Source organism: Peromyscus maniculatus, chromosome 18 (assembly GCF_049852395.1).
Source record: "Peromyscus maniculatus bairdii isolate BWxNUB_F1_BW_parent chromosome 18, HU_Pman_BW_mat_3.1, whole genome shotgun sequence".
Lineage (NCBI taxonomy): Eukaryota > Metazoa > Chordata > Mammalia > Rodentia > Cricetidae > Peromyscus > Peromyscus maniculatus.
The window spans coordinates 39,364,531-39,391,649 of NC_134869.1; the positions used below are offsets into that span (position 1 = coordinate 39,364,531).

At 38.3% G+C, this 27,119-nt stretch overlaps 1 protein-coding gene across 2 annotated transcripts in view; it reads right to left on the reverse strand.

Annotated features, from left to right (window-relative positions):
- Positions 1–27,119, reverse strand: part of Tbc1d15 (TBC1 domain family member 15) — a 55,373-nt gene that overhangs the window by 3,122 nt on the left and 25,132 nt on the right. The window contains exons 6-17 of one of the 2 annotated variants that reach the window (XM_076553921.1): positions 24,755–24,857; positions 23,845–23,895; positions 23,362–23,559; positions 22,226–22,354; positions 21,655–21,758; positions 20,625–20,719; positions 15,756–15,872; positions 8,866–8,966; positions 5,398–5,497; positions 4,578–4,675; positions 1,096–1,212; positions 520–606 (exon numbers count right to left, since the gene is read on the reverse strand). In XM_076553921.1, the coding sequence (XP_076410036.1) occupies positions 520–606; positions 1,096–1,212; positions 4,578–4,675; positions 5,398–5,497; positions 8,866–8,966; positions 15,756–15,872; positions 20,625–20,719; positions 21,655–21,758; positions 22,226–22,354; positions 23,362–23,559; positions 23,845–23,895; positions 24,755–24,857 (1,300 nt within the window). The remainder of the gene's footprint in view (positions 1–519; positions 607–1,095; positions 1,213–4,577; positions 4,676–5,397; positions 5,498–8,865; positions 8,967–15,755; positions 15,873–20,624; positions 20,720–21,654; positions 21,759–22,225; positions 22,355–23,361; positions 23,560–23,844; positions 23,896–24,754; positions 24,858–27,119) is intronic. The other variant, XM_076553922.1, reaches the window with a different exon arrangement.

Genomic DNA, 27,119 nt, shown 5'->3' on the forward strand with positions numbered 1-27,119 from the left:
TTTCTTTAACTTTATTATAATTTTAAAATAAAAATCTCTGAGTTTTAAAGTAAAACAAGGGGGGGCTCTATAATGATTTGGTTTAAATTCAGATAAAACCTTAAATTTATCTTTGTTTTAACAAACAAGAGCCTGGTGAACAATGTAGTGAGATGAACTACCATCCACATGCTTCTTTCTGGTCATCACCTATCTTTGGTGCTGGATGTTGCATATTTAATAAGAGATCCTATTCTATATTCATTAAGTTGGATAATGTATTGCCACTTAAAATCTACAGCCTCCAGTTGTAGAAATATTTTCATTACTTTTGCCATATTGCCAATTAAATGTTCCCAATCTGGCATAATTAGTCAACTGTGTTCAATTAAGTGAGGTAAACTTATTGTAAGAAACTAAACAAAAGCCTTGTGTTTGCCCTCCATCTGCTGACTGCTGTCCATTTTCTTTATAAGAAAATCCTTCCTTAGCTGATAAAAAGAGGGAGAAAAAATTGCAATCATTTGCAACCCTATATACCTTGCATTGTGCCATCTGTAGGGAAATTGCTTCGGCTTTACATAGTATATCTTCCACATCAATTTTCATGGACAATTCATTGATGTGCTAAAAAATCAACAGAAGAGAACGATAATCAAAACAGAAAGCTCTATTATGTTCTAAAACATAAGCAATTTATTACCAATTATACTGCACTGCAGATATTACCCATAATATAAAAATATTCACATATTACAAATCCACAGAAAATCCAATACCTCTTTCATTAGATTCTTTTAGGTTTTAAAGCCAAAGAATAACTAATAAGCTTACAGAACATTAAAACTGCAGCCATCTCAAGTCTTCTAGCTCAGTTATAAGAAAAGACTCAACTACATCAAAAACCATTTGCTGAATTTACTCTCCTTCCTAAACAGCCACCTGATAATAACCAAGCAATATTATTTACTAAAGTGTCACTCTCAGAAATCCAGGGGTTAGGGAGACAGGACGAGTTACTCATAAGGTTCAACAACACTCCAAAGTGATGTTCTGTGCATGAGGACCACCGGAGAGAAGCACCAGAATACCATCATCTAGTGAGAGAAGAGCCACCTTAAGTATTTCATTGAAGCCATAATGCCTTTCCATGATCTGCTGCTTTTCTGATTCCAGGATAGCACAACAGAGAAGAAGATGGAAGTTCTTACAGGGCAGTTCCGTCCACATTACCTATAAAACATGGAAGTCACTTAGTAAACAAAATCCATTCTAAATTGTTTCTTCAAAGATACATGCTAATTTTGAAGCAATAAACATGCCGTTGGGATAGTCCACTGTTTCTACCCAACAGATGCAAACTGAAATGGTTACATAGGAATTAAAATCAAGTTAATATCTGATCTACTTCCAATGTGACTCTTCAAATAACTACAGTGAGCAGCTAATAATCAAAAGCACTGCTGACTAGTGGCACACTCATAAGGTCAGCCTTAAAATATAAAGATTAGATCTTTTCCAATATATTTCTGAACTTTGACTTTCTCACAAATCTTCAGTACTTAGAAAAATTAAGGAGGATTAAATCCTACAAATTAAAAAAGACCTAATTATAGTCCATAAGAGCAGAAACAACCAGAGATATTTCTGCACCATATACAGTAAAAACCCTGTATTACCTCCTACAACTCAAGATCAAGAGTATCCCTGATTCCAACAAAAACCGAAGGGACTACACAAAATTAACACCCCAACTACAAACACATTTGAGCAATGCCTACATTTTATCCTAAATATGGGTTGATGCCAACAAACTCAAGACAAGGCCTTTGTCACCCGCTGGTAACGCACTTAAGGACGTCTTTTCTGGGAAGAAAAAGGAACCACACAAACCATGCCGGTGGAGCACAGCTGGAACGCCTTCCCTTTCATAAGGAATACATCAAGTTAATCCAGCTTCAGAAATTTAATTACAAGGCAATTAACCTCAAAGTTTCCGGCTACTTGGTAAACACAGACTCAGGAGTTGGTCCAGCTAAGCGGTAACAGTATTTTTAATTCATCTTTAAAGAGTTCAGGTTCTTCCAGGGCAGGCCCCATGCCCAGGAGTAGCAGCCACCACAAACAACTCCATGCTTCGTTGTTTTGGGGTTTGTGTACATTATTGTTTGTTTGTTTGTATGTATGTATGTGTGCACTCATGTGTGTTTTAAGAGAGAATGAAAAAGGAAATAAAGCTGGGTGGGTGGGGAGGGGGAGGATCTGGGAGGAGTTGTGGGAGGGGAAAACATGATCAAAGTATATTATATGAAAACAAACTGTAAAAAAAAAAAAAGTCCAGGTTCTAATTATACATATCTGATACACATTTAAGTAGGAACCCATGCAGAACACAGCAGCACAAAGCAATACCTTCAACTAGCACACAGCCTTCCTACTGGAAGTGCAGGAACCAATTCCCAGCTGTAAAAGGAGTTCGCTACGTATGTATTACCTAGTCTTTCCTTGGTAGAAATTCTGTCATTCTTAGTTTTTATAAAGATATGACAATAATAAGACATTACACTAGTACTGCACTTTTTAAAACCATGCTAAATCTGTTATTAACAGATACTCAACAAGAGCAATAAAAAGGTCATTTTCTGTTTTTCATTGAAAGTTACTCTAAGTAGAAAATGGAATAAAGGGATACACACCCAAAACAGAAAAATGAATCCCCTTTATAGAAAAAAGAAAGAGAAATGGAACAGGGGTACTAATTAAAGAGAACTATACCTTTTTTGAAAATAAAGAAAAAGTAGCAGCATGGGAAGGGAGACAAGATATGCTTGTTATTTATTATTACCAGTGTGTTGTAACTTAAATTCATTGAGAAAGGAAAACACAAGCTATCTCTTTTGTAATGTCTCAGCCTATAAACCAAAACTTCCTGGAATGTTAAAAAAAAAAAAATGTATACCAAAATGTAACCATCCTCACAAAACCAAGCCTTACATTCAATCAGAAAGTGGTTGATTATTCCCATGCTGTCCGAGCCTCTATTACACCAGAGGGCATGTCCTGCTAGACAGCATTTACAGATGAGTATGGTTGATGAATGCTCTTCACTCTCACTGGCAAGTTCATCTAGTCTGCTGCTAAGGCATTCTTTTAATAGAAATAGAATATACTTCTTAGGGATTCCAGCACAGAAGAATTATTGAGACTTCCAGCCTTATGAACTGAATAACTACTGTATTCTTGGCCTTTCTATTGGGAACTAGACTGCTGTAAGCTACTATAATAAATTCTCTTTTTTTATTCACAAATAACCCCCCCTCCCATTTCATTTTCATTCTATCAGTTCTATTCCTATACAGAACCCTGACTAACCCTGACTAACTCAAGAAAGTCATAGCTGGGTCATATGGTAGATCTATTTTTGGCTTTTTGAAAAACCTCCACAAGATGAAGCCCATACCTAGCACATTATTGGGCCAAGAAACTGCAGAGAGATGGGTCATAGGCCCATACTACTATTAGTCTACTGAATGGACATAGTATAAAACCAACTCCTAATGACTTATTTTTATACCTATAGAGACACATATGTATCAGAGAGGCTTCTATTTGCAGTAAATGGTGACTGACATAAAGACACACACAACTGGCCAAGGTATTGAGAATGAACCAGGAGAATACTCAGCCCTAAAGGGGGACATATACACTACATCCCTTCCACAGGGTGGATCACTGTGGAAGAGGGTGTGAAAAGAGTGTAGAAGCCAGAGATGGTGGCTGATTACAAAGAAACAGTCTCTTATGGACACAGCAGGGAAGGTGAACATCTGAACTTACACTGGTTGTGACAGCACACATAAGACCTGTGCAAGCCCAGGCTAGACCAAATCCCAGCAGGGAGAGAAGAGCTAAGCACACAATATGACCCTGAGCTGTGGAGCTATCAGCAACTGTTAGCTGCTGGAAAAGGAGAGTTTCCTCTAAGAGTGCACCCTAGTAGCTGACCATCCTCCAGTGATCTGAGAGTGCACCCTAGTAGCTGACCACCCTCCAGTGATCTAAGAGTGCACCCTAGTAGCTGACCACCCTCCATTGAAAGCTATTTGGGCAACACAAATCAGTCTTGTAAGGTTCTAAAGGGGGAGAGGGGAGTATGAAAGTGGGTGGGTAGGGAGGGGGGAGGGAGGGGGGAGTGTGAAAGTGGGTGGATAGGGAGGGGGGAGAGAGAGGGGAGTGTGAAAGTGGGTGGATAGGGAAGGGAGAGTGGACTTGGAAAGAATTGGGGAAGGGGTGAATACAATTAAAACTTATAAAGCTCTCAAAAGAATAAAAATCTAAAAATAAAAAATAATAAAGTCAAATCTACCAAATACAGGCTATAGGTAGCAATGATCTAAGAGAACTCTTTCTTGGATCCTTGGCTTCAAATCTAGTGCTGTGCTCTGAAGAGACAGTCCAGGAACCAAGAGTTGTTAGAGAAGACCACAAACGCATTTTCAAACCCATTTGCCTTAGAAATTTCAGTGAAGCTATGAGAATATACTTATAACTCTACACAGAATAAATTGTTTCTTTCCATAATAAATGTAAGAACTTACCTCCCATAATCGGAGAATATCTAGAAAACTAAATTCCCTTTTAAATCTGATTAAAAGCCATCTGAAGCAAAAATATAGATATCCAGAGTCCTGGGATTCTATATAGAAGGAAAAAAAATAGGGCTTATTCTTACGCTAATATGTCAGAACCGAGGAACCTTCATTAAACTCCAATTTAGCTATGCATTCTATGTATGTCTGACTATATTCTGTCCATTCATGGAAACAACTGAAATGTACAGATTAACTTATTTTTTAAAAACCACTAAACAAATGAGTCAGTGTATGACAACATGATACCAAGTAATCTTACCCTTCTTAAAAACTTAGCAACAGCAGTGGGGCACTGTTGTCTTTAAGAGTTCCTTTATGATGGACACGGTGGCACACGCCTTTAATCCCAGCACTTGGGAGGCAGAGGCAGAAGGATCTCTTGAGTTTAAGGCCAGCCTGGGCTACAGAGTGAGCTCCAGGAAGGCAGGGCCGTTACACAGAGAAACCATGTCTCGAAGAATCAAAAAAGAGAGAGAGAGAAAGAAAGAAAGAGTTCCTTTACCAGGCCTGGAGAGCTCAGCAGTTAAAAGTACTTGCTGCTCTTGCAGAGGATTTGGGTTCAATTCCCAGCACTCACATGGTGGCTCATAACCATTCATAACCCCAGTTACAGGGAATCAGACAGGCGCACACATGGAATATATACATCCACGCAGGCCAAATATTCATACACATAAAATAAATATTTTTTTAAAGTTGAAAAAAAAAATTCCTTTACATTTTTACCCTACAACCTGCTGTATGTACTTGTATTCACCCAACTTACCTAAATAGCTACAAAATCCACTGTCTAATAATCTCAGTAAGGTGCTCAGCTGGATTAACTGGGTCTTCATGCCTTGCATTTGTTCTTCAAAATTTTGATGCTTTAAAAGAAAAATAATTATTACCACATAATATTTAGTATTTCAAAATACATTATTACTGATAATTAAATATAGGATCCCTAGCGATAAATGCAGGACTTCTACTGTACTGATTATGATAAATAAACAACTGATTGAAAAGCTAAAGCATCACTAAAGGGAAGGGCAAAAAAGAAAAAAAATACCCTTGTTCTCAAACAAGGTTTATTTTCTCCCTCTATTTATTTGATTTAGATCAAGAAGAACACAGGGATGGTGGCAGGAGACTGACCAATAGCAACATCCCTTTCTTATGCTGCAGAAAATGTTTAGAAAAGGGAGCACATGTTCTGAGACATAAACAGTTATCAAATTGTTTCCATTATTAAACATTCCTTCAAATAAGCATATGAAACAAAATTCATTTTAGCTTAACATAAACCTCATTTAAAGAACAAATAACTTTTTAGATTTGCTAAGAAGAGGGCACTTGGGAAGTCAGAGCCATGAGCATGACCATATGAAATACTACCTGACTTGCACACAGCTTTCTCACAAGTGCAAAGGTTATATTGTGATACTGCCATAGACTGAACACAGGAGCAGATACGGAAATCCGTACTGTATTAAACAGACATTCTGAAATGTCATTGCAGAAGATGATTTCTTGGAAAAAAAATATATGTAAGGTGTACATGGAGCTGTATAAGGCATCTAGCTATCTAAGTATTTATAAATGTTGCGGTATTAACTTTTCCAATGATCAAACATGAACAGTTCTTGAAGTAAAGGCTGTGAACTGCTGTGGTTTACGTACTCAAACAGTCTTCAATGTTGACGAGGTTCCCTGTCAACACTGAGACAAACAACCAAAGATGCCAGCACAAGTACTCTAAAAGTCCTGCAGGCATTCCGACCCTAACTCCGAAGTCTCTACTTCTTTATGCTGCCCTACCTCCCCCGCCTTTGTGGAAAGCCTTAAACAACTTCTTCACACCATCCCCTCACACTTTTTCAATAGTACTATAAGAGTACTTTAGCAAAACTATCAGTTTAGAAGACATTCTTGATTGTTAACATTTTCTCTTCAATGAATTAAGGAATCAGCTTAATAAACTCACGCCTCCAGAATATAGTTCCTCAGTTACCAGAGGAACTATTGGGAAGAACAAAATGAATTCGCCAATCGACAGGATTTCTGCTTTCACAGTCAAAAATTACAGTTGGTTTGGAGTACCAAGATGACTAAGTCATGCTATAAAAAAGCATCTAGAAAACAATGGAAATCTACTCTGAGAGAGCAACAGGTAATAAAGGACTTCCAACTGTGTCTTGGGAACACAGGGATGAGAAGATGAAAGTAGACCTATATGGTAAAACAGATGATGAACACAGCAAAGTGCATTATGTTCCTTATAGTCTCAGCCTTCAACTACACTTTATAAACTAAAATAATCTGTCAGCATTAGGTTCAGCAATCACAAAACGAGAGAACCAGTTACATGGAGGAAAGCCAAATAAAGACCAAGTCAGAAGCAAGGTCGAGTGAAAGTGCAGGAAGCAGTACTAACATAACCCAACAGCCAGGCAGGTGCTGACTGCCCCACACTGCCTTCCACAGGAATGCCACATGGTAAACGTGTTAGCAGACTAAAAAGAGACCCTTTACAATAAAGACTACAACAGTTCCCAGACTCTTCTATAGAAGAGAGAAGCATAGACGTTCTTGGTACACAAAATGAGAAGACTGTAAATTATAAATGTACAGAGAGAATAGTCTTTATGTATAAGACCTAAATACATGCACATGTGCATATTTTGGCATCAGAAATTATATGTCCATAAATTTGAGTATGATAATGCTGGTTCTTTTGTTGAAAATTATTACAAGTAAGAAAATAAACACAGTATGTTCACATTAATTGGAGGATATATACTGTAAGTAGAGGTTTGAACTAAATACCAGCAAAAGATTCATGTGTTCATTCTACAAAAATCTGCTGCACCACTTCATGTAGAGCATTAGGAAAATTCTGCATTCTACAAATATATGATCCTGTAACAAGGAACACATAAGTTCTAGTGAACAAAAGATAAACAACAAAACCATAAGGAGGATAGACAATTTTTATGAAATCATCATCAGTTGTACAGACCTTCATAACAAATGCCTCGGGTTTCTAGAGCACTTGGGAGTAATTCGAACTAAGAAGGTAGGCAAATCAACCAATCAAAAAGATAAGGAGAGAACTATATGACCAGGTTACTGCAACACTGACAACCTTTCCAAATGATCCCCAAACAATTCACTACAAAGGACTAATTTAAACATGCACTGATTTAACAATAAAAACATTTAAAAACTATAAATCTTATTGAATACATTTTAAAAGGAACTAAGAGAAATGAGGATAAATTCAAAATATAGACACTAGATTTAAGAAAACAGACGAAGAAAAAATTGATCAAGAAAAATAGGTAAACAAGAGAATCCAGAACAAGAGATACATACTTTGCAAGGCTTCACAGGTGAAGCCTTGAATTAAACTCTATTACAGAGAACTACTATCGGTGACCACAGATTCAGAGTCTTTATCCCCATTTCGGTATGGACCATAAAGACTTAGCATCAAGTTTAGTTACTGTGCTTTTTAAACAATACAGGGCCCTGTGTGGTCAGGGCTTTCGATTTCATATAAGCCGTGGTTTACTCGTACTCCCTCCACCCACTCCCCTACACCAAATCATTTTCTAACCAATTGCTTGACGAGACTTTTCTCCTTATCTCTGTTAACAGTGGCTCTGTCCTACTATCCTAGAACTCTGTCTCAAAGATGTATTAACAATGACAGATAAAATGTTGCTGTGCAATATGTATACTTAGACATTCTAGTGATCACATCCTCCTTGGAAAATCACAAGGAATGGAGTCTAAGAAAGTGTCAGACACCAACATTTTAAGACACATGTGGAGTAAGTCAGGTATTAGAACGACAAAATCCAAGACATTCAGTGAAGGTCAGAAGACTACTACAAAGCACAGCACTAGCTTTGTATCTGAAACTACTATGAAGTTCACAAAAATGAACTCATCTATTCATCAATATTCTATGATGACACATGGCTCTCCTACAGAACATAAGCATTTACTGATACTAAACCCAATAATTTCTGTACTACCAACAGATAGTATCAATCTTTTCATATTAAAAACAATTCTAGTATTTCCCCAGCCTCTTGAAAGCTTGTTAAAAAGAAGTAAAACAAGAATATGCAGTAATGATTTCAAGCTCCATCATAGTAACTAGATATTAAAATCAATCTCATACACTAATAAAACTGGATTTTTCAGATTCAGTCTGAATAGAGGAAGGAATCCCTCTGCTTACCATTTGATCCATGTAAGAGGCAAAGCACCAAAAGGCATCCACTTCATTCTCCATCACATATAAAAGAGGGGAAAGTAAGTCGCTCATTCCTTGTATATATCCTGAGAAAAGGAAGGGGAAAGTCTCTGAAAACCTAAATTTTGTGAATCCCTTTGTGCATATCACCACCATATAGCTCAAACGTACTTTCCTATGAGTAAAAACTGACAGATGCTGACAGATGCTCACATTCACAAAGGAAGGAAAACAAAAAGATGGGAAGATCAGTTGTTTCTGATTGACACATTAATCAAGTCTATGTGTTTTAACTAGAATGTGTTTTAACACAGATGTCACCATCAAGAATGTTTAGCAGCCTCACTCTCACAGACAGGTGCAGCTCTCACCCCTCACCAAAGCAGCTTCTTTCTCCAGCAGACAGAGACCATAACAGAAATCCTCAACTTGACCAAATGCAGAGAACTGACGGTGAGGTGTCCAGCACCAAGTGATAGACAACACAATCCCTACTTAAGGCTCAAGGAACATCACTGAAGAGAGGACCAAAAGGTTCAAAGAGCCAGACGACCAGGAAGTCTGCTGCAAGAGGATGTCTTCTAGATATGAAAGGAAAGCTGTACTCATGAAATCTCTACAATACGGCTACTTAAACAACATCTCAAGAATGACACCATCAGCTGACATGGTAACATGGAAGGAGGAAGTATCACGGGGCTCCATCCCTAGGCAAAGAAATACAGGCAACTAATGACTGCTGAGAGATAGAGAATTAGACTTCTGAGGGCTCTCCCCTTCATTGGTTATCCAATACCATGTAGTCAGCCCCAAAAACTGCACACATCCAACACTGAATGGACTCAGTAGGAGGCTACATATTCATTCATACACACCTATGCATACCATGCACATATTGTAGTATAGTTAAAGAAAAACAGGCCATAAGTTTTAGAGAGAGCAAGGGGGAACACCGGGTTGGAGTGAGTAGAGAGAAGGGAAATAACATAATTATATTTTAATTAAAAATAATTTTTAAAGAGATGTGCAAAAGCATCACAAGAAAGAAGAGATGAAGAAATAACCCGAAGAAAGTGAAATGCACATGCTCGAACAGATGCTACAAAAGAAACAGGCAAGGAGGCAATGAGAACACTGAAGGAAGAGAAGGACTGAAATATCAGGAAGAAAAGTTCAAGTCCAGAGTGACCAGGGCCAGGGTACCATGAACACACTAGCAAAGCAAAACACGAACTGGAAGAGGCCCACCGCCTCAGCACGCGCTGCACTGGCTGACTCACACCAACAGAACCACAAAACCGCGTCCCACCTTTAAACAGTAATCAACGCTAGCCTTTCCCTTCCCCTGGTATCTTACGCTGACCAAGGCTAGCAACTGTGCATCATCCTGTTAGCATCCTTGCGGCCAACGCTGTCTCTTGAACTACCTTTTCCTTGCTACCACAGTAATTTCTCAGTTATGACCCTACAGTCCTTGATTATGCGAAAAAGCAGCAAGTTAAGAAATCACACCCTTCACTTAAAACAAAGTGTTAATTTTGCTTTTCACCTGTATGTCAAGTTTAAGTTTCTGGTTTTACAAGTGGTTTTCAGACACCAGACTCTTTTACTTATTATTTTCTGGTTTTGGTGTTTTGCCTGCATGTATGTCTGTATACCACTGGTGTGCCTGGTATCCAGAGGCACGAATTTGATGCCCTAGAACTGGAGTTATAGAAAGTTAGAAGCCACCATGCGGTGCTAGGAACGGAATCTGGGACATTTGTAGGTGCTGGGAATGAAGTCTGGATTACCGAAGAGCCACCAGCAGTACTTAACGGCTAAATCCCTCTCTCCAGCCCTAGACATCAAAGTTTTCATCAAAAAGGAACTGTTGTATCAAAGTGCCTGGTCACCTGCACTGTGGTACCTTTTGTACAGTTGTCAAAATGAGCAACATTTTTCTTTCCTTCTTTTTTTGTTTTGGCAATGGTGTTGAGGGTAAACACATGACAGCAAACATTCTACCACTGCATTATATCTTCATTTTTTTTCCCATTTCTATTTTGAAACAAGTCTCACTTAGTAGAACAGGCTGACTTTGAACTTGTCTTATCAGTTTCCTGAGCAAAGTTGAAAGAGATAGTGCCTGTGTTTTGTAGTCCTGGTAGGCTTTGAACTTGCAATTCTGCTTTCTGCCTACCCCAAGAACAGCTTCAACTTTATAGTCAGGGCCATTTAGGCTCATCACAAAGTGATCCTAACTAGTACCTTGAAATGTCTGTGCAACATACAGCCTTTCATTTGCAAATCCAAAACTTGCATTTCGGCTCAGCAAAAATCTTTCTTAGGGAGGCCATTTAAAGAGTGTGTCTTTAAAAAGGAAACAAGGACAGTATTGCTACAAGTTACAAACAAGTGTCCATCGCTCATTCCTGTTTATTTTTACCAGGAATAGAGGTAAGCCAAAGTCCGTTTAGAAAATTCAGATCAAATGTGTAATACAGAAAGGCACTGAGATCACCTCACAGTTCCTTATAGTAAAAGTGAAGCTCTATTTGCCATGAGTCTATACTCGGTCACCCAGCACTATTCCTTTCCACACAATCTTATTACATCACCAAGAGCCTGGGCTCTGTCATCCACCATGATGCCCTTCCACACAATCTTCCTGCCGTGTTATGTCTAATCTCTACCTGTGGAAAAATATGATGCCACTCATATTAGCATAAGAGAACACCTAATTTCTAAGAAGACAACCAATTCTCACAGTTCCAAGCAAGAAATTTAGAGAAAAGAATATCGTATTTAAATATAAACGTGTCTACAGATTTATGTAGATGTTTCAGGACAGGAATAACTAAGAAGATGAAATGGTTATCATCAGAATTTTCCCAATCTGGCACTGACAATGAACTAAAGGACACTATTAACCTAAACCAGTTAAAATATGAAGGAAATTAATCTGACCTGAACAAAGTGCAAAAGAGTAGGATTCTACTGTCCCTGACAGTGCACACTCTATGCTAGAAAAATTCAACGTGTGCTATTCAAAAGATTTACACTGTACCTTTCCTCTGGGTAGGGAGAGCTTTGTTATTAAGTTATAAAGAATAAAATTTTCTAGAAAGCTAATTTAATCCTTTAAGTCTTCAGCTCTCATGAGATCACCACCCTGTTTCTTCTGTAAGTCTTAGCTGAGGCAAGCTGTCAAATTATTCTTTATCTTCAGATAGCCTTTAAACCATTGCATTCTTTTAGATCATGTTCTTTAGTTGTGGGGCAGAACGAATGTATGAATTATTATTCATTGAGGCATGGTAAAGCTGGTTACCACTGTATTCACCTGCACTTGGATTCTATACTACTGCTGGCTGTACATCTTAATCAGCAGCACCTCACTTTCTAAAGTATTTCCAAAATTATTTTCATAGCTGGAAACGTGGGAGAAATAACATTTCTTATAACCCTAGTATACACTTTCTTATATTGAAAATAAAACTTCAGTCTACTTGCTGGTCAATTTTTCAGGTAACTAAAACTTATCTACTGGAGTATAAAATTTTAAAAATCTTAGGTTTTGTTTTGCTTTTTTATTTGTTTTTGTTTTTTGAGACAGAATTTCTGTGTAGCCCTGGCTGTCCTGGAACTCACTTTGTAGACCAGGCTGGCCTCCAACTCACAGAGATCAGCCTGCCTCTGCCTCCCAAGTGCAGAGATTAAAGGTGTGTTGCACCACCACCCAGAAAAATTATTTTTAAAAACACTAGACACTGCAGCACTTTCTTGCACACAGTATTTTGAACAGAATTTAACTTGTTATTGAACATTCAGGGTCATCCTTGTGAACATCCACAGCACTGTGCGGGACCAGCCCCCACATTTATTTACCCCAGGGACTCTTGGGGAATAAGGAATAAGAGACTTAGTTAGAAATAAAGAGGAGAAACAGATAGAAACAGGATACCCTCAGGTGGGCCTGGATCCTTATCAACCAGCCCAGAACTTTATTCCAAAGGGCTTTTTATAACAATGCCGAGGGGAGGAGCAAAAAAGACCTCCCCCGCAGCACAGCCAAGTGCAGACCATCTCAGACACCTGCACTCAGGCCCATGGTCTAATCATCCTCTTTATGCAGACCTGCTGGGTAAAGCCGCTAGGAAAAATGGGTTCCAACACAGTACAAAACAAAACTGAAGGCCCATAGACACTTCCTGAAGCACAGCATCTGAGTTCTCTAAGTTACTCTTCCTTAAGTTTTCTGTATGCTTTGCACCATTTTGATCTATTTTCTCAACAGCAAGACTGAGTTCCAGGAAAATGTATCTTACTCATCACTCATGTGTGAGCAAAGAAAACAAGTCAACAGGATGGAGTCATCAGAAGACTAAATTTACCACCTGGGTTAAGTATGAGTGAAGGACAGAAAATGTGGCCCAATGATTGTAGAAACAGCTATTTCTGCTTCTAATAAATCCAGTTACTCATGGGAAACTTAACTATGTTTCAGACACCTCAAGTGTCTGATTAGAAAGTCTGGAGTTAGTGTAGACATATAGAGATGGCAAACTGATATACTTCTCTTCACAGCCATATGTGAATTCTTGTTTCAAAATTATCATCGGCAAGACTGCATAATGCCACCTGTTCTCAAAAAACAATGCTCCTATTCTCTACAATACTAAAATGTTAAAATGGCAATGGACTGGAGTGCTGAAGGTATAGATAGAGCAGTGATTTGCAATGGTGATTCCCAGCCATAAAATTAATTTCATTTTTATAACTTAATTTGCTACTGGTATGGATTATAATTTAAATATCTGATATGCAACCCCAAAGGAGTCATGAGCCATAGGTTGAGAACCGCTGGTATAAAGGTAAGAATGCCAGCTAGTAACAAAGATTAGAATCTCTAACCCTGGATCAATTATCTTCTTATTCAACCTGGAGTCACTTTTTGAACCAATACACTTTTTTTTTTTTTTTTTTTTTTTTTCTTTTTTTTTTTTTTGTTTTTTTTTTTTAAGCCACTTCTTTTTTTAATTATTTATTATTCATTCATTCATTTATTTATTTTGTATACAGTGTTCTGCCTGCATGTATGACTGCAGGCCAGAAGAGGACACCAGATCTCATTACAGATGGTTGTGAGCCACCATGTGAACCAATACACTTTAACTGATAAAGTGGGACTAACAGCCTCACTTCTTCAAGCAGCTATTATTATAATATAAAATTAAAATCAAATCAAGTATGACAGCACTCTATAATCTGAAAGTCATTCCATATGCTTTCAATGATCCAGTATGAAGTTCACTACAGGTATGGCAGATAGGACTGGCTACATTTTTTTTTACTTTAATGAGAGCTCTGTAATTTTCAATATATTGTCATTAAAAAGGCTGATACCTTGAGAACAATAACTGAGAGAATTAATAAAATATAAATGATGAAGAAAATGTTATTTATACTTTAAGGTTCATTTGAGTTTAAATGGGCTGAGTATCCAATCAGCTGCTCCAAAAGACGCCCAGAGCACTCCTGAAATAATCTGGAACACACTATTTCTGACAGTTTCTAGCTGGGAGCCATTCGAGTGGTAGGAACTCAGGAATATGCATTACTTATTATTTATAATGGGCTGATGCTTAGGAAGAGAAACAGCTCAAGGTCTCTTGCTACTTAAAAAATCGGTTCCCTTGAGCCCAGTACTCAGGAGACAAAGGTAGGCAGATCGCTGTGAGTTCAAGGCTAAGGCTAGCCTGATCTACATATCAAGTTCTAAGCCAGGCTGGGCTACAGAGTAAGACCAACCCAAACACTATTGTTTTGTTAACTTTTCTCCCCCCTTGTGTCCCTTCCCTATGATTTCCCATTTCACATGCCAGTCCTAATAACTCATTTTGGTAGGGCTCACAAAACACTCCACTCTACAATCTCAGAGCTCCAATCAAGATTTTTCTTCCATAAGAAGGAAGTATAAACAATGGTTCTCAGACTTTCTCCACAAATGCATTTTTAATGCCTCCCTAATCTTCAAGAAATTACCAACAGCTCCATTTATTATACACCTATTCCAAACAGCTCATCAAGGGCTGAGAGGTTCAGGTTTTGATGCATTTCAGAATACCAGATGAGGGATGCCCAAAGTGAAGTCTATGCACACACTCCAATTCCAAAGTTTGATGTGAGGGAGACCTGGCTACCTTTGTTACCCACTGACCACCACAGTTGACTACTCAGCTGGTCTGGCTGGCTGCAAGGTGTCTGCTTCCTCCATTAGCACTCCTCAGGAGTCATTCCTGAAGTTTTGCATTTCGAGGATGACCTTCTCCAAACAGAGGAAACAGTCTCCAGTCCAGCAGATCTGAGTAGCTTCCCTCCCCAGCTAGAACCTCCAAATAAACTCTCAAAATCCAAAAAGCCATGAAATCTGAAACACTGGTTCAAACCATTCAGGTAAGAGATGCTCAGCCTGTGTTTCTGTCCATTGAACTAATGAGCACTGTTGAGCATTATACAGTCCTCCAAGCTGGAAGTTAATAGAAGATCACCGTCTTCACCCATATTCCTCACTTGTTTTTACACAGCACGGCCAACTATCCAGCCTTACAAATAAGTAGTTTCATCAAAAGAAATGGAACAAGCTACTGTTAAATTCCTAAAACTACTTCAGTTAGTTCAGTAACGTCCTGAAGATATCACTACAACTCTCCCAAAAAAATTACAAGAGTCCCGCAGTGCCTCTGTGACTTGCTGTGACAACCTAGGGCTCTCCTGTGGAGTCATAGCCTCATAAGCTTCTAAGGCAATTACCATTTCCAAACCAGCCAATCTATTTAAATTCTAAAATAAACACAGAGTCTTTATTTAAATCAAAACTTTACAGAACTCACCTAAATCAAAATCATACATACAGTAGGTCATCAAAATGTCATGAAGCAAAATCAGTCCTGGGTTATCTTGACCTTCATAAAACTTGTTTGTTCGATCCGTTCTGTTGACATCTTTTTCTAAAGAAGAAAATCATATATTTCAAAAAAACAGATTCTTATATAAAGTTTTTATCTAACAAGCATAGAATTTCTTACTAATTTCACTTCTTGACAAGCTTTAATTAATAAAGAAAAATTCCTTGAGAACTGACTCCCATAAAGTTGTCCTCCGACCTCCACACATACATTGTGGCGACATGTGCGCGAAAACACACACACAAACACACACACACACACACACACACACACACACACACACACACACACACACAATTTTAAAAACAAAAAAGTAATCAGCCTGCATGGGAATTCAGTCTCACTCATCCCCCATCTTGATGGATGAGCTTCCCTGACAGTGACTAAGGCAGCCTGTCTTCCTACAAATGAGTTCCAGCACCAGCAGCCACTAGAATTCTCTGGCTGCTCTAGGAACTCTTTGTCCATCCTCCTCCTCTTCAGTTTGGTCAACTTTTCTTCACTGAACTACACAGCACTCCACTGTGTGCTGCTCTTCTCAGCACAGAAATCTTCTCAACCCCTCTTCCCTGTCTGCTGCCGCGATCTCCATCTGTTGAGAGAAAGGCTCGCAAAAGCTGCATGCACCACGTCCAAGTTCTTTCCTCTTCCTCCTCCTCCCTTCTGAACTGTACCACGTCCAAGTTCTTTCCTCTTCCTCTTCCTCCTTTCTGAACTCAGGCTAACCATCTTGTCACACCCAACAACCCACAGGCACTCCTTAAAATCAGACTCTGGGGATCTCAGCACTGCCCACATCGTGAGCCCTTGCCCTCCTGACATCACAGCATCTCTCCTGAGCCATGTTCATTAGTCTTTTAGGAAACCATGGTCTCCTCTCTCGCCTGTTTTTTTTTTTTTTTTTTCCTGGCTTCTCCATGATGTCCCCAGTTGTAAATGAAAGTGCCTTCGTTTCTGAGGCCTCTTCCAATCACACTGTCTGCTTGTCAAATCTTCATCTAGTTTCCTAAATCACTGTTTCACACAGTCTCTTAACTAGTAAGTTAGTGACCTTAAATTTATCTCCAGCTACTAACGCACTCAAGAACCTGAGGGCCCTCATTCTGACATATTAATTAGTGAATACCCAAAATTATTATCCAAAACTGAATTCTAAACAGCCCTTTACAAACCTATCTCTTCTGGCTTGTCCCACCTTGTCAATAAAGCACAGCAACTCCATTTCTCCAGCTGCTCACCCTACAATTGTGACATCCATCCTTCCTTCCCTTGACTGACATTGTACACTAATGAAATCTTTAAAATACATAGAGAAGGGCTGGAGAGATGGCTCAGAGGTTAAGAGCACTGGCCACTCTTCCAGAGGTCCTGAGTTCAATTCCAGCAACCACATGGTGGCTCACAACCATCAGCAATGAGATCTGGTTCCCTCCTCTGGCCTGCAGGGCTAAGTGCAAACAGAACACTGTATACACAATAAACAAATTAAAATTAAAAAAAAAAAATACATAGAGAAGCCAAAATTCTCATCGCCCACCCAACACATTGACTCCCTACCTAACTACCTCCATTCTGGCCATGGTGTTGTCTTTGCTCTTCTCAAACATTCAGAGGCCCTGAAGAAATAAATAATCTAGACGTTGCTGTTGTTGCCTCTGCTCCAATCCCCCCTCACCAGGGAGCTGCCAGATGCACACTGCAGCTTCAAGTCTCCATACAAGTCTGTCTGTTAGTCTCCTACGTCCAGCAGCCGTCGCCCTGCATCTGGACTTGAGCAGTGCCTCAAATGTCTTCCTCCCACCACTTCTGCTCCTCTAGACCCATTCTGCAGGCATCCAAGTGTGCTGCTAAGTCATAACTCTGGTCATGTTACTCTTCTGCTCAAAATCTCTCAGCTGAGGAACTGGCAATACGGAGCACCTAGGTTCTCAAGTCATCACGAAAACAAGTCTATTCCACTCAATATTCAATATACCAAAAATTCTTGTAAATTCTATCAACAACATGGGTCCTCTAACTCTGCACTACCACCACCTCTTACTTAGACTTCTACCTCCCTCGGTAGCTTCCTTAACCCTATTTATATCTTCGACAGCCTTCTTATTCCTACTTACAACTTGATAGGACCCATTTTCACACAGCAGCAAAAACAATTAAAATATAAATAGCGTACTCTTACAACATACTCTTATTCCAACAGCCTTCCATCATACTTAAATCCATCTTCTTCATGTGATCCACAAGACCTACAGCCTCCTGAGCAAAGATGAGCATAAATACATTTTGTATGTGTTCATGGAGGTTTGAGTGTGTATGATGCTGTGGGACGGTCTGTATGTCAAATTGCTCTGATTGGTCAATAAATAAAACACTGATTGGCCAGTGGTCAGGCAGGAAGTAGGTGGGACAAGGAGAGAGGAGAATTCTGGGAAGCGGAAGGCTGAGGAGAGAGACACTGCAGCCGCCGCCATGACCAGCAGCATGTGAAGACGCTGGTAAGCCACCAGCCACGTGGCAAGGTATAGATTTATGGAAATGGATTAACTTAAGATAAAAGAACAGTTAGCAAGAAGCCTGCCACGGCCATACAGTTTGTAAGCAATATAAGTCTCTGTGTTTACTTGGTTGGGTCTGAGCGGCTGTGGGACTGGCGGGTGACAAAGATTTGTCCTGACTGTGGGCAAAGCAGGAAAACTCTAGCTACAGTATGACCCCGAAAGTCAATCTTTGGTGTCTTTAACCATTGCTCCACCCCACCCTTTTTGAAGCAGTGTTTCTCACTGAACCCAGGCTCACTAAATCGTGAGGATAGCTGGCCAATAAACCCGTCATCCACCTATCTCACCCACAGCGTGTGTGAGAGTGTGTGTGTGTGTGTGTGTGTGTGTGTGTGTGTGTGTGTGTGTGTGTGTGCGCGCGCGCACGCGCGCGCACACGTGCATAGCCACTGGAAAACTCTAGACGAATTAAACAACTTAGTAACCTTTATTTTTGTCTAAAAATGAGCAAACTGAATAGGTATGTCTCAATTCAGATCATACAGAGATTTAAGCCGGGTGGGAGGTAGAGACAGGAGGATCAGGAGTTCAAGGCTAGCCTGAACTACATGAGACTCTGTTTTTGTTGTTGGTGGTGGTGGTGGTGTTTTTAAAGAGATTTGAAGCATCTAGATTTTCCCCACCAGATGCCTGCAACAAATGAGTGAGGCACAAAGGAGACAGAAGATGAGTCATTACAGCTTAAAATATAGGGGGTGCTACAACGTGTATAAGAAATGGCCCTTCAAACACTCAACCACTTAACGTCTGGACTCCTTTCTAGTTTGGGCATTTAATGTCCAGTAAAAGGGGAAGGCAAACGTAGTTCACCATCTTCTCTTCTATGAAACGGCAAACAGTAGATGCCTTCAGATGGAATCCTTAAACAAGCTATGACACAGTAACCAGAGTTTTAAGTAGCTTACTTTCCAGGGAACATGTGCTTTCCAGTCAAAAGCACTAATGCCAACAGATGGCAGTAGTTGTCTGCATATCACAAAGGTTCTGAATCACTTCTGCATAAAGCTTTCTAGGTATAATAATAGCTTTCTAGAGTTAGACAGCCTTTTGCTTTTTTTTTTCCTTTTTCTAAGACAGAGTTTTGCTATGTAGTTCTAGCTGGCTGGTATTATTGCCCTATGTTGCCCAGTTTGAGCCTGAACTCTAATCAACTTGCCTGCCTATGTTTCCCAAGTTCTGGGATTATATACATACACCACCACACTGGCTAAATTAGAGTTCTCCCTTCCATACGTGGGTGGTGGTGGCCAGAGCAATGACAAAATATCTCTATGTATTTATGATCCTATAAGCATCCATATACAAATTCAATACAAAACAACTGAAACTAAGTTCTGTGCAAAAATCATATAAACAGGATGTGAAGGGACGGTTAAAGAGGACTAAAACTGAACTCTATGCTTATTGGTGACAATGTACACGCCACTCATGTTCTCAATGCTTCCGTTTTCTCATCTGTAAAACCAATTGTGAAGTGACGCTTGCCAAGCAGGAGTGTATAGTACAAAATAAGCAGCCTTTAGTAACTCAGACATCCCAGAACTAAGTCTAACGATTGCCATGGTAACAGTGCATTCACACCTCTTTTCTTAGAGAATAGTTGTTCCCTAGGAAATAGTCTAGCTTCAAATTTGAAATTTTTCCATTTAAAATCACTTAATTAAAAATAAAATATGATTCAGCATGATAGTGCACACCAGCACTCAGGAGGCAGAGGCAGGAGAATCTCTGCGAGTTTCAGGCCAATCTGGTCTACATAGCGAGCTCCAGGACAGTCAAGACTACATAGAGAGACCTGGTCTCAAAACATATAGGTAGGTAGGTAGACAGACAGACAGACAAAAGGTATATGTATGTTAAAGTTATATAAACCAAAGCCCCATTAACCATAAGTATCTCTAAGTAGCAGAAACACAATTTTTATTTTCTTCTTTTTGGTCATCTATAGTTTCTAATTTTTCCAATAGTTAAGTACAACATCACTTTTCATAGAGAATACAAAAATGTAAATCTTTTAAAATAAGCAAATAATCTTTTCTTAATTTACATTATGAAATAAAGCACATCAGTACTTAACCATGCAAAGGCTGAATTTACAGGCCTGCTACACTAACTAACCGCATCCCCACACACTTCCCAATTCAGACTTCTTTTGAGCCCCAGTATCTCATCATGCTTTTTGCTTCTTTGTCTTATCAAGATCTCTTGTGTCTCCAAAGTTACTAAGGAAACATACCGATCAGACTTCTGTAATCTCTCAACCTTGAGTTTCTCTTCTCTTGCTCCTCGCTGACAGACTTCCACTGCAGCTTCATCCTGAAGTACTCATCACTGTGGAGACAACGCACACCAAGAACGCCATTGAGACTCGAGTTGTGACACTGTTTCCTCGAGTCCTCTATACACGGTGGACCAGAGTATTTGTGATGCTAGTGGTGTCTAAGTTCATAAGCATGACAGTGAAATGTTTAGTTAGACATACATGAAAACAGAAGAAATGGACACGATAAACTTTAACTGCTAGAATTTCAGGTACACATTAAAAGAAAACAATTCTTGAAATGATTTCTAAACTTATTCCACTCATCAAACATTATTTAGTCACTAAAGCTTTTGAATAATTAGAAGTAAGAATTCAAATAACTTTTTAAACCCAACTTTAAAACTCTGTTTCCCCATCATTTTTACTGGAAAACTGCTAATAAAAGATACAGGAAAGGCTGAGACTGGCAAAGAATCTGGACATGCACGTATGGCTCAGAAGGGTTTCAAGTCAGACTACTGAAGACTGGACATAAAAACCACCTAGGAAGTGTAGGGAATAAAACACTCTTTCTTCCATGTGACCAGTGCATGAGCATGACAAAAATAACTTAAAGGTAATCTAAAGAGCCAATATATGTATAACCCAGTTTTATATTTTTATAATTAAATTACAAAAACCAAAAGAGATGAATGATATACTTTAACATGTATCTACATAGTTGTCTTTAAGTATCCAAAGGCTGACACAAAGTTAGCACAGGAAGCTAGGACATTCTACCATAGTTTACATATTCACTCACAAGCATAGCTATAATAAGATCCTTCTAAACAAGTGTTTCTGGTATAAAATAATTACACTGCTTCTAATTTTTAAATTGAAACGATGAAATCTAATTGTTCTACCATTTCCTGGTCTATTCCAAATCCTCACATAAACTTAATTTGTATGGGTAGGTTACTTCAATTTCTCTGATAAACATACAAAAGCATCATTTACTTACGTTTTTTGTTTTTGTAATTGAGTTCTTTCCTCTTTGGTACTATCCCAAGGAAAATAACCCAGAAGAAATTTCCATGCTTGCTTTCTTAATGAATGACTAAGACCCTAAAGAAAGTATTCATATTAATCACATTAGTTTAAAAAGAAAAAGAATACCCTAAGTTCATAAAACTTGAATATAAATAAATGGGAAACTTAATACTTAAGTTTTCAACCCCAAAATAATTCAACTCAATAAATACTATCTTGATTCTTATGTCCAGACCCTGAAGACAAAAGTAAGCTGCCGAGAGCAGGAGTATAGTAGACCGTACAGTGGATCTTACTGGGTAAGAGGAACGCCACTGTTAGAAGCCTCTTCATGTAACCCACAGAACAAAACAAGAAAAACTATCTTCTCCTAGACTTATCGACATCCCAAAGTCAGCACACAGGGGAACACCCCATTCTTCCTCTCAATACAGAAACTTTAATCTAGCTTTCATTTAAGAAATGAGAGTCAATTCGTCCTGGAAAAGAAATCAAAACAACCCAACAGACAACTGATACAATCAGGATCAGAGATGCAGTACCCCTCTGAATATCATCTGCTTCATGCTCTCCACATTTAAGAGTCTTCCTTCAGAGTCAACACTCTTGGTCCATTCTTCCAGAGACACAGGCTCTCTCCTCTGAACGACAGGTCGCTCTCCCAAATCAATCTACAACAGGAAGAGAAATAAAAGAACTGTTCACACGGCTGTAAGAGGAAATGGAGGCATATTCTAAAACTCCTAGGACACTGTTTCTCAAGCCTGAGCTCTAACGTTCCCAGCATCTTTCCTCATTCTCCAGTGTTAAGTTATCTAGCTTTATTAGCCAGGATTCCCCTCCTATGGAACATAATCAACTGGAATACAAATTCAGAGACTCCAAGTATTTGTTGTTAAAAAGGTTCTGCCATTAGATTTTCAATTACATTAGTAAAAGCACTCAACATCAATTCTATGAAACCTTCAAATCAAATGGTACATTATTAGGAAGAGACAGAATATATAATTATTCCACTAATCACACTCTTAAAATAGCTTTTCTTCCAAACTGAAGTTTGCAATTCTCAAAATTGATTCATGATTCATTAGTTTCACTTGGCAATTTCTACTGGTTTTATTCAATTAATAGATGCTGGTAATTTAAAAATACTATTTAAAGATAAAGCCTTTAATTAAGTCCCACAACTTAGAAATGTACAATTCTATAATTATGAGCAAGCCTAGACTTGCAGCAAACTCAAAGCTTTGTTCAACATTGCATGAAGATTTGCCTTAATGCAGGGCACAAACCCATCAATCTCAGTCAAGACTTCTAAGGACACACAAGGCCTGTGTCACGTCGGAGCTGCCTCTGGTGCCTACACAACAATGGGCAAACAACACACAACACAGACGAGCTCAGCACTCCTTTCACTTCTCTGCACTCCACAAAACAGCTTCTTCGTTATGACCAAAACCAACCCCAGGAGACGCAACAGTAATGAAGAGACGGTACAGGAGAGTGAGTCAAGAATCTGGCGGCACGCCAGCATTGTCAGATATACTTATTAGTCAGCAGGACTACTATGAATGGACTACAGGGAAGAGGCATGAGGAGTGAGTTTCTTTTCTGCAGTACTCAGACTGCATTCTCCTATTAAACGTTACGAACTAGATTACTTAAAATCTCCACTCACTCTTGTGATGACTTCAAATCCCGGTTCTTCTTGCTGATTTATCTTTAGACCTGGAATAGCATCACTTAGAAAATCTGCCATTTCTGAAGGTGGTCGTTGATGTGTAGAGGGATCACTTCCTCTCAAACTATCAAAAATGTAGTTTGTAACTTTGGAAAATCCTACCATAGTTGCTGTATAAGGATCCTTTTTAATTTTCTACGTAACAGAAAGAAAAACAATAGCATTATTAATTAAAATAAGGAACAAAGCTATCCCATGAGTGGCAAAAAGGCAAAGCTTTAAAAGGAGGGAAATCAGAGCTAAAACAGAGTATTCTATGATTATCTTAAGGGTTTTTTCTAGAAAGAAAAATTTAAACTTAAGCCATTTGGTTAAAATTGCATAATAAATGACAACTTGATGCTACTGATTGAATTGCAGATCAACAGATGCTTCGCAGGCTTCATTCAGTCTGTATACACAACTGTACACAGTGCTTACTTTCCAGTGGTGAATGGCCCACAACAGCTTTCTTCTGTCTAGCAGTCCTGCCTTCACAAAAAAAATACACAGATTGTATTTCTTGAAGTGTGCACTACCACACTAACACAGAATATTTGATAGATAAGAGCTGATGTCTTAATCTAATGTCAAGAATCAGTTCTTCTAGAGCAGAGCTGTCCCAGAAAGAGCCAAGTCTTTTCTGTGTCTAATTCTAGTATTATTTCTAAAGCCAAAAGTGCCTGTGACTTTACATTTACTAACAACAGTTACTTATTCCATAACAACTCTCCAAAGGACTTAAGGAGCCAATCCTCTGTCCTACTCCTTTCTGAGGTCTCCATCTTGTGTTGTTAATCTTTACATTCCCAAAGTCAAGAGAAAGTGCCAGAAACATAGTAAGCACTCAAGCATGTGCTAAGTGAATAAAGGAATGAAGACAATCAGGATTCTGCATATGTTCAGTGCACAATTTTAGCCAAAAAGCAAAACCATACCTAAACATATTTAGAGCAATAAGATACATGCTAATACCCACAACAATCTACTGAGATGAGAAACAAAAACTCAGATTATTTCTTTTTCTAAACTAATCATTCATTTGAAATAGCTTACTCTGTGACCCTTCAGATCAATGAAAAGCATAATTTAAATCTGCTGCTGCCCTATTTCAGCATTATGATAAAAGAAAGACCTGGCTTAAGAGTAATTAAGGATCAAGGGAGTATCTGGGGTTTCCAAGTACTCTAGATCATATTACTCTATAAGATTACACAGCACAGTGCCATAAAGAACACACACACGCCTGCTCATTTTGTGCTCTGAGAAGGCTGGGGGAATGAGAAACACAAATGACAGAATCCAAATGATATATAAATAAAAGGTATATTTAAGGACTAGAAAAGCATACTTGTATTAAGCCATATGCTGGTTCATCAAGAAGATTTTCAAAAGACTGTGAAAGACTCTTATTCTGACAATTGACAAGAAGTATTCTATTATCTTGTGATGACCTGTAAAAATTTAAAAAAAAAAAATTAGAGAATACTACAATACTTGAATTAATCTCCTGAATAATTATTACTGCATACTTTTCCTAACAAAAAAAAAAGACTCGCTCTAGAAGTTTCCTAGTAACCTATTAGCAAATACCTAGTACTGTAAGTAAGCTTGAAAACTTCATGAAATGTTAAATTTTAAAATGTAATCTAACAAATATATATATAACATATATAATTTTATATTTTTATTCTAGGGAATGCCAAGGTGTTTATGTTGCAATGAAGCTGAATTCTTGGATAGAATTTACAATAGAAAAGTCTATAATATATATGTCATTATCATCATAAAAATGGGTGAAACTAAACAACTCCAGGATTCAAGTATATAATATGTATAAAATAGGTATTTTGAAATAGTTTCCAAATTTGTTTTACAGCTTTTTAGTATTACAACACAAAATGTTTAAAAATACAAGATATGAAGGTTCTTCGGTAATGATGCTAACCATAATAATAAATGCATACATACAAAAGTATTTAAAATGATTATACACATTACATACACATTCATTCTCATTCTCTCTCTCTCTCTCTCTCTCTCTCTCTCTCTCTCTCTCTCTCTCTCTCTCTCTCTCTCTCTCTCTCTCTCTCTCTTTCAGTGACCATATGCTTTTAGTTTTCTCACTAAAGCTCCAGGAACAGGTAGGTATCTTTCCATACTTCTTAGTAACCACAGAATAAACAGTGTGCTTTCCAGACAGACAGCTAATTCTACAGAATCAGACAAAGTTAACCACTCTCTTTTCTGTTGTTTTATGACTTAGTCAGCTGTAATAAATCTATAAATGTTCTATGTTTAAAATAAAACCTAAGTATGTTTTCAGCTGCAATCCATCTCTAGTTCATTACAAATGTTTGAGATAAGATCTTTAATTACAGTTATCTATCTCGTCTCAATTCTAACACAACAGAATAAAGCAGCAATGGTAGAGGGGATATGAAATCCAAAACAGGATCTTTTCCTTACATGGTCACAAACAACACTGGATCTATAAAGACAATAGAAGCTAACAAACTTCTTGACTTAAAAAAAATAAAAATTAAAAAAGCTGTGGTCCAATCATTTGACATGGGGGTGCAGCACAATGAAAACATTACATTTTCAATGTTTTTCTAAAATTAGGATGAGTATTTAAAATGCAGAGCTATGGATTCTCTTCTCACAAGTCATCTTTACAACAGGCCAACTTTTAAATATGCACCAAAAAGCAGGTAATGCAGGAATTGGTTTTCTAGCACAGCACCACTGGTGCTGGGGTTATTTGGTTTTCTAACAATGAATAACATCAAGTTGCTTAAAATCTAAATTAATAATGAAAGTAAAAGCACTGTCCATCGGGTAGAAAGGGAACAAAATGTACACAATACATACATGCATGCAAAACACCTTTACATAAGGTTTCAAATCCATGACATAGAATAGTCACAACAATACAACTTTATGTATAGAAACTAATCTTGTAAATGGTTAGTGTAAGAAGATGATCCATCCAACTTGGCTTTTTTAGAAAAAACGTTTTACTGCTTGGAGACTCATGCATTAATGGGAAGAAAAAAAAAAAACAAAACAAAACCACAGTCTAAACCAGAAAACAATTCAACAGAGTTAAAATGCCTCACTCACATCCTAACCAACACTTTCATTTCTAGGGAAGTTTTTGTGGTTACATGTTGTATTGTGGTGATTTCTTATCTGCAGTTTAGCAATCACATTCTTTTCTCCAAGTGAATATGGCACTGTAAATGATGATAATAAATAAAAGAATACTTGCTACATCAATTAATGCAACACTGGTTATCTAGGATAAGAAAACCATTTAAGAAATAAGTACCCAGAAGCTGGCAAGTGAAACGGAAATGGTAAATTATACACCGCTGGTCTAGCATCCTTGGCTTTTACAAAGCATTCTCTGCTCATCCATATGGAAGACCGGCTCAGTGTGAAGAAAAAGAATCTTGAAAGGGTTAATATACGGTAGGAAGATGAGATGGTAAATCTGCTGTGGAACAACCCTTCTGTACAGCAATGGTGAATACAAATGTGAATATGTATTACTCTCATTGGTGAATAAAGAAGCTGACTGGCCTATAGCAAGATAGGATAAGGTTGGGAGGGACAATCAAACTGAGGCTACTGGGATGAAGAGCAGAGTCAGAAGAGACGCCAGCTGGCCGAGGAAGGAGGACATGTAGAAAATGTCCACATGGCAAAGC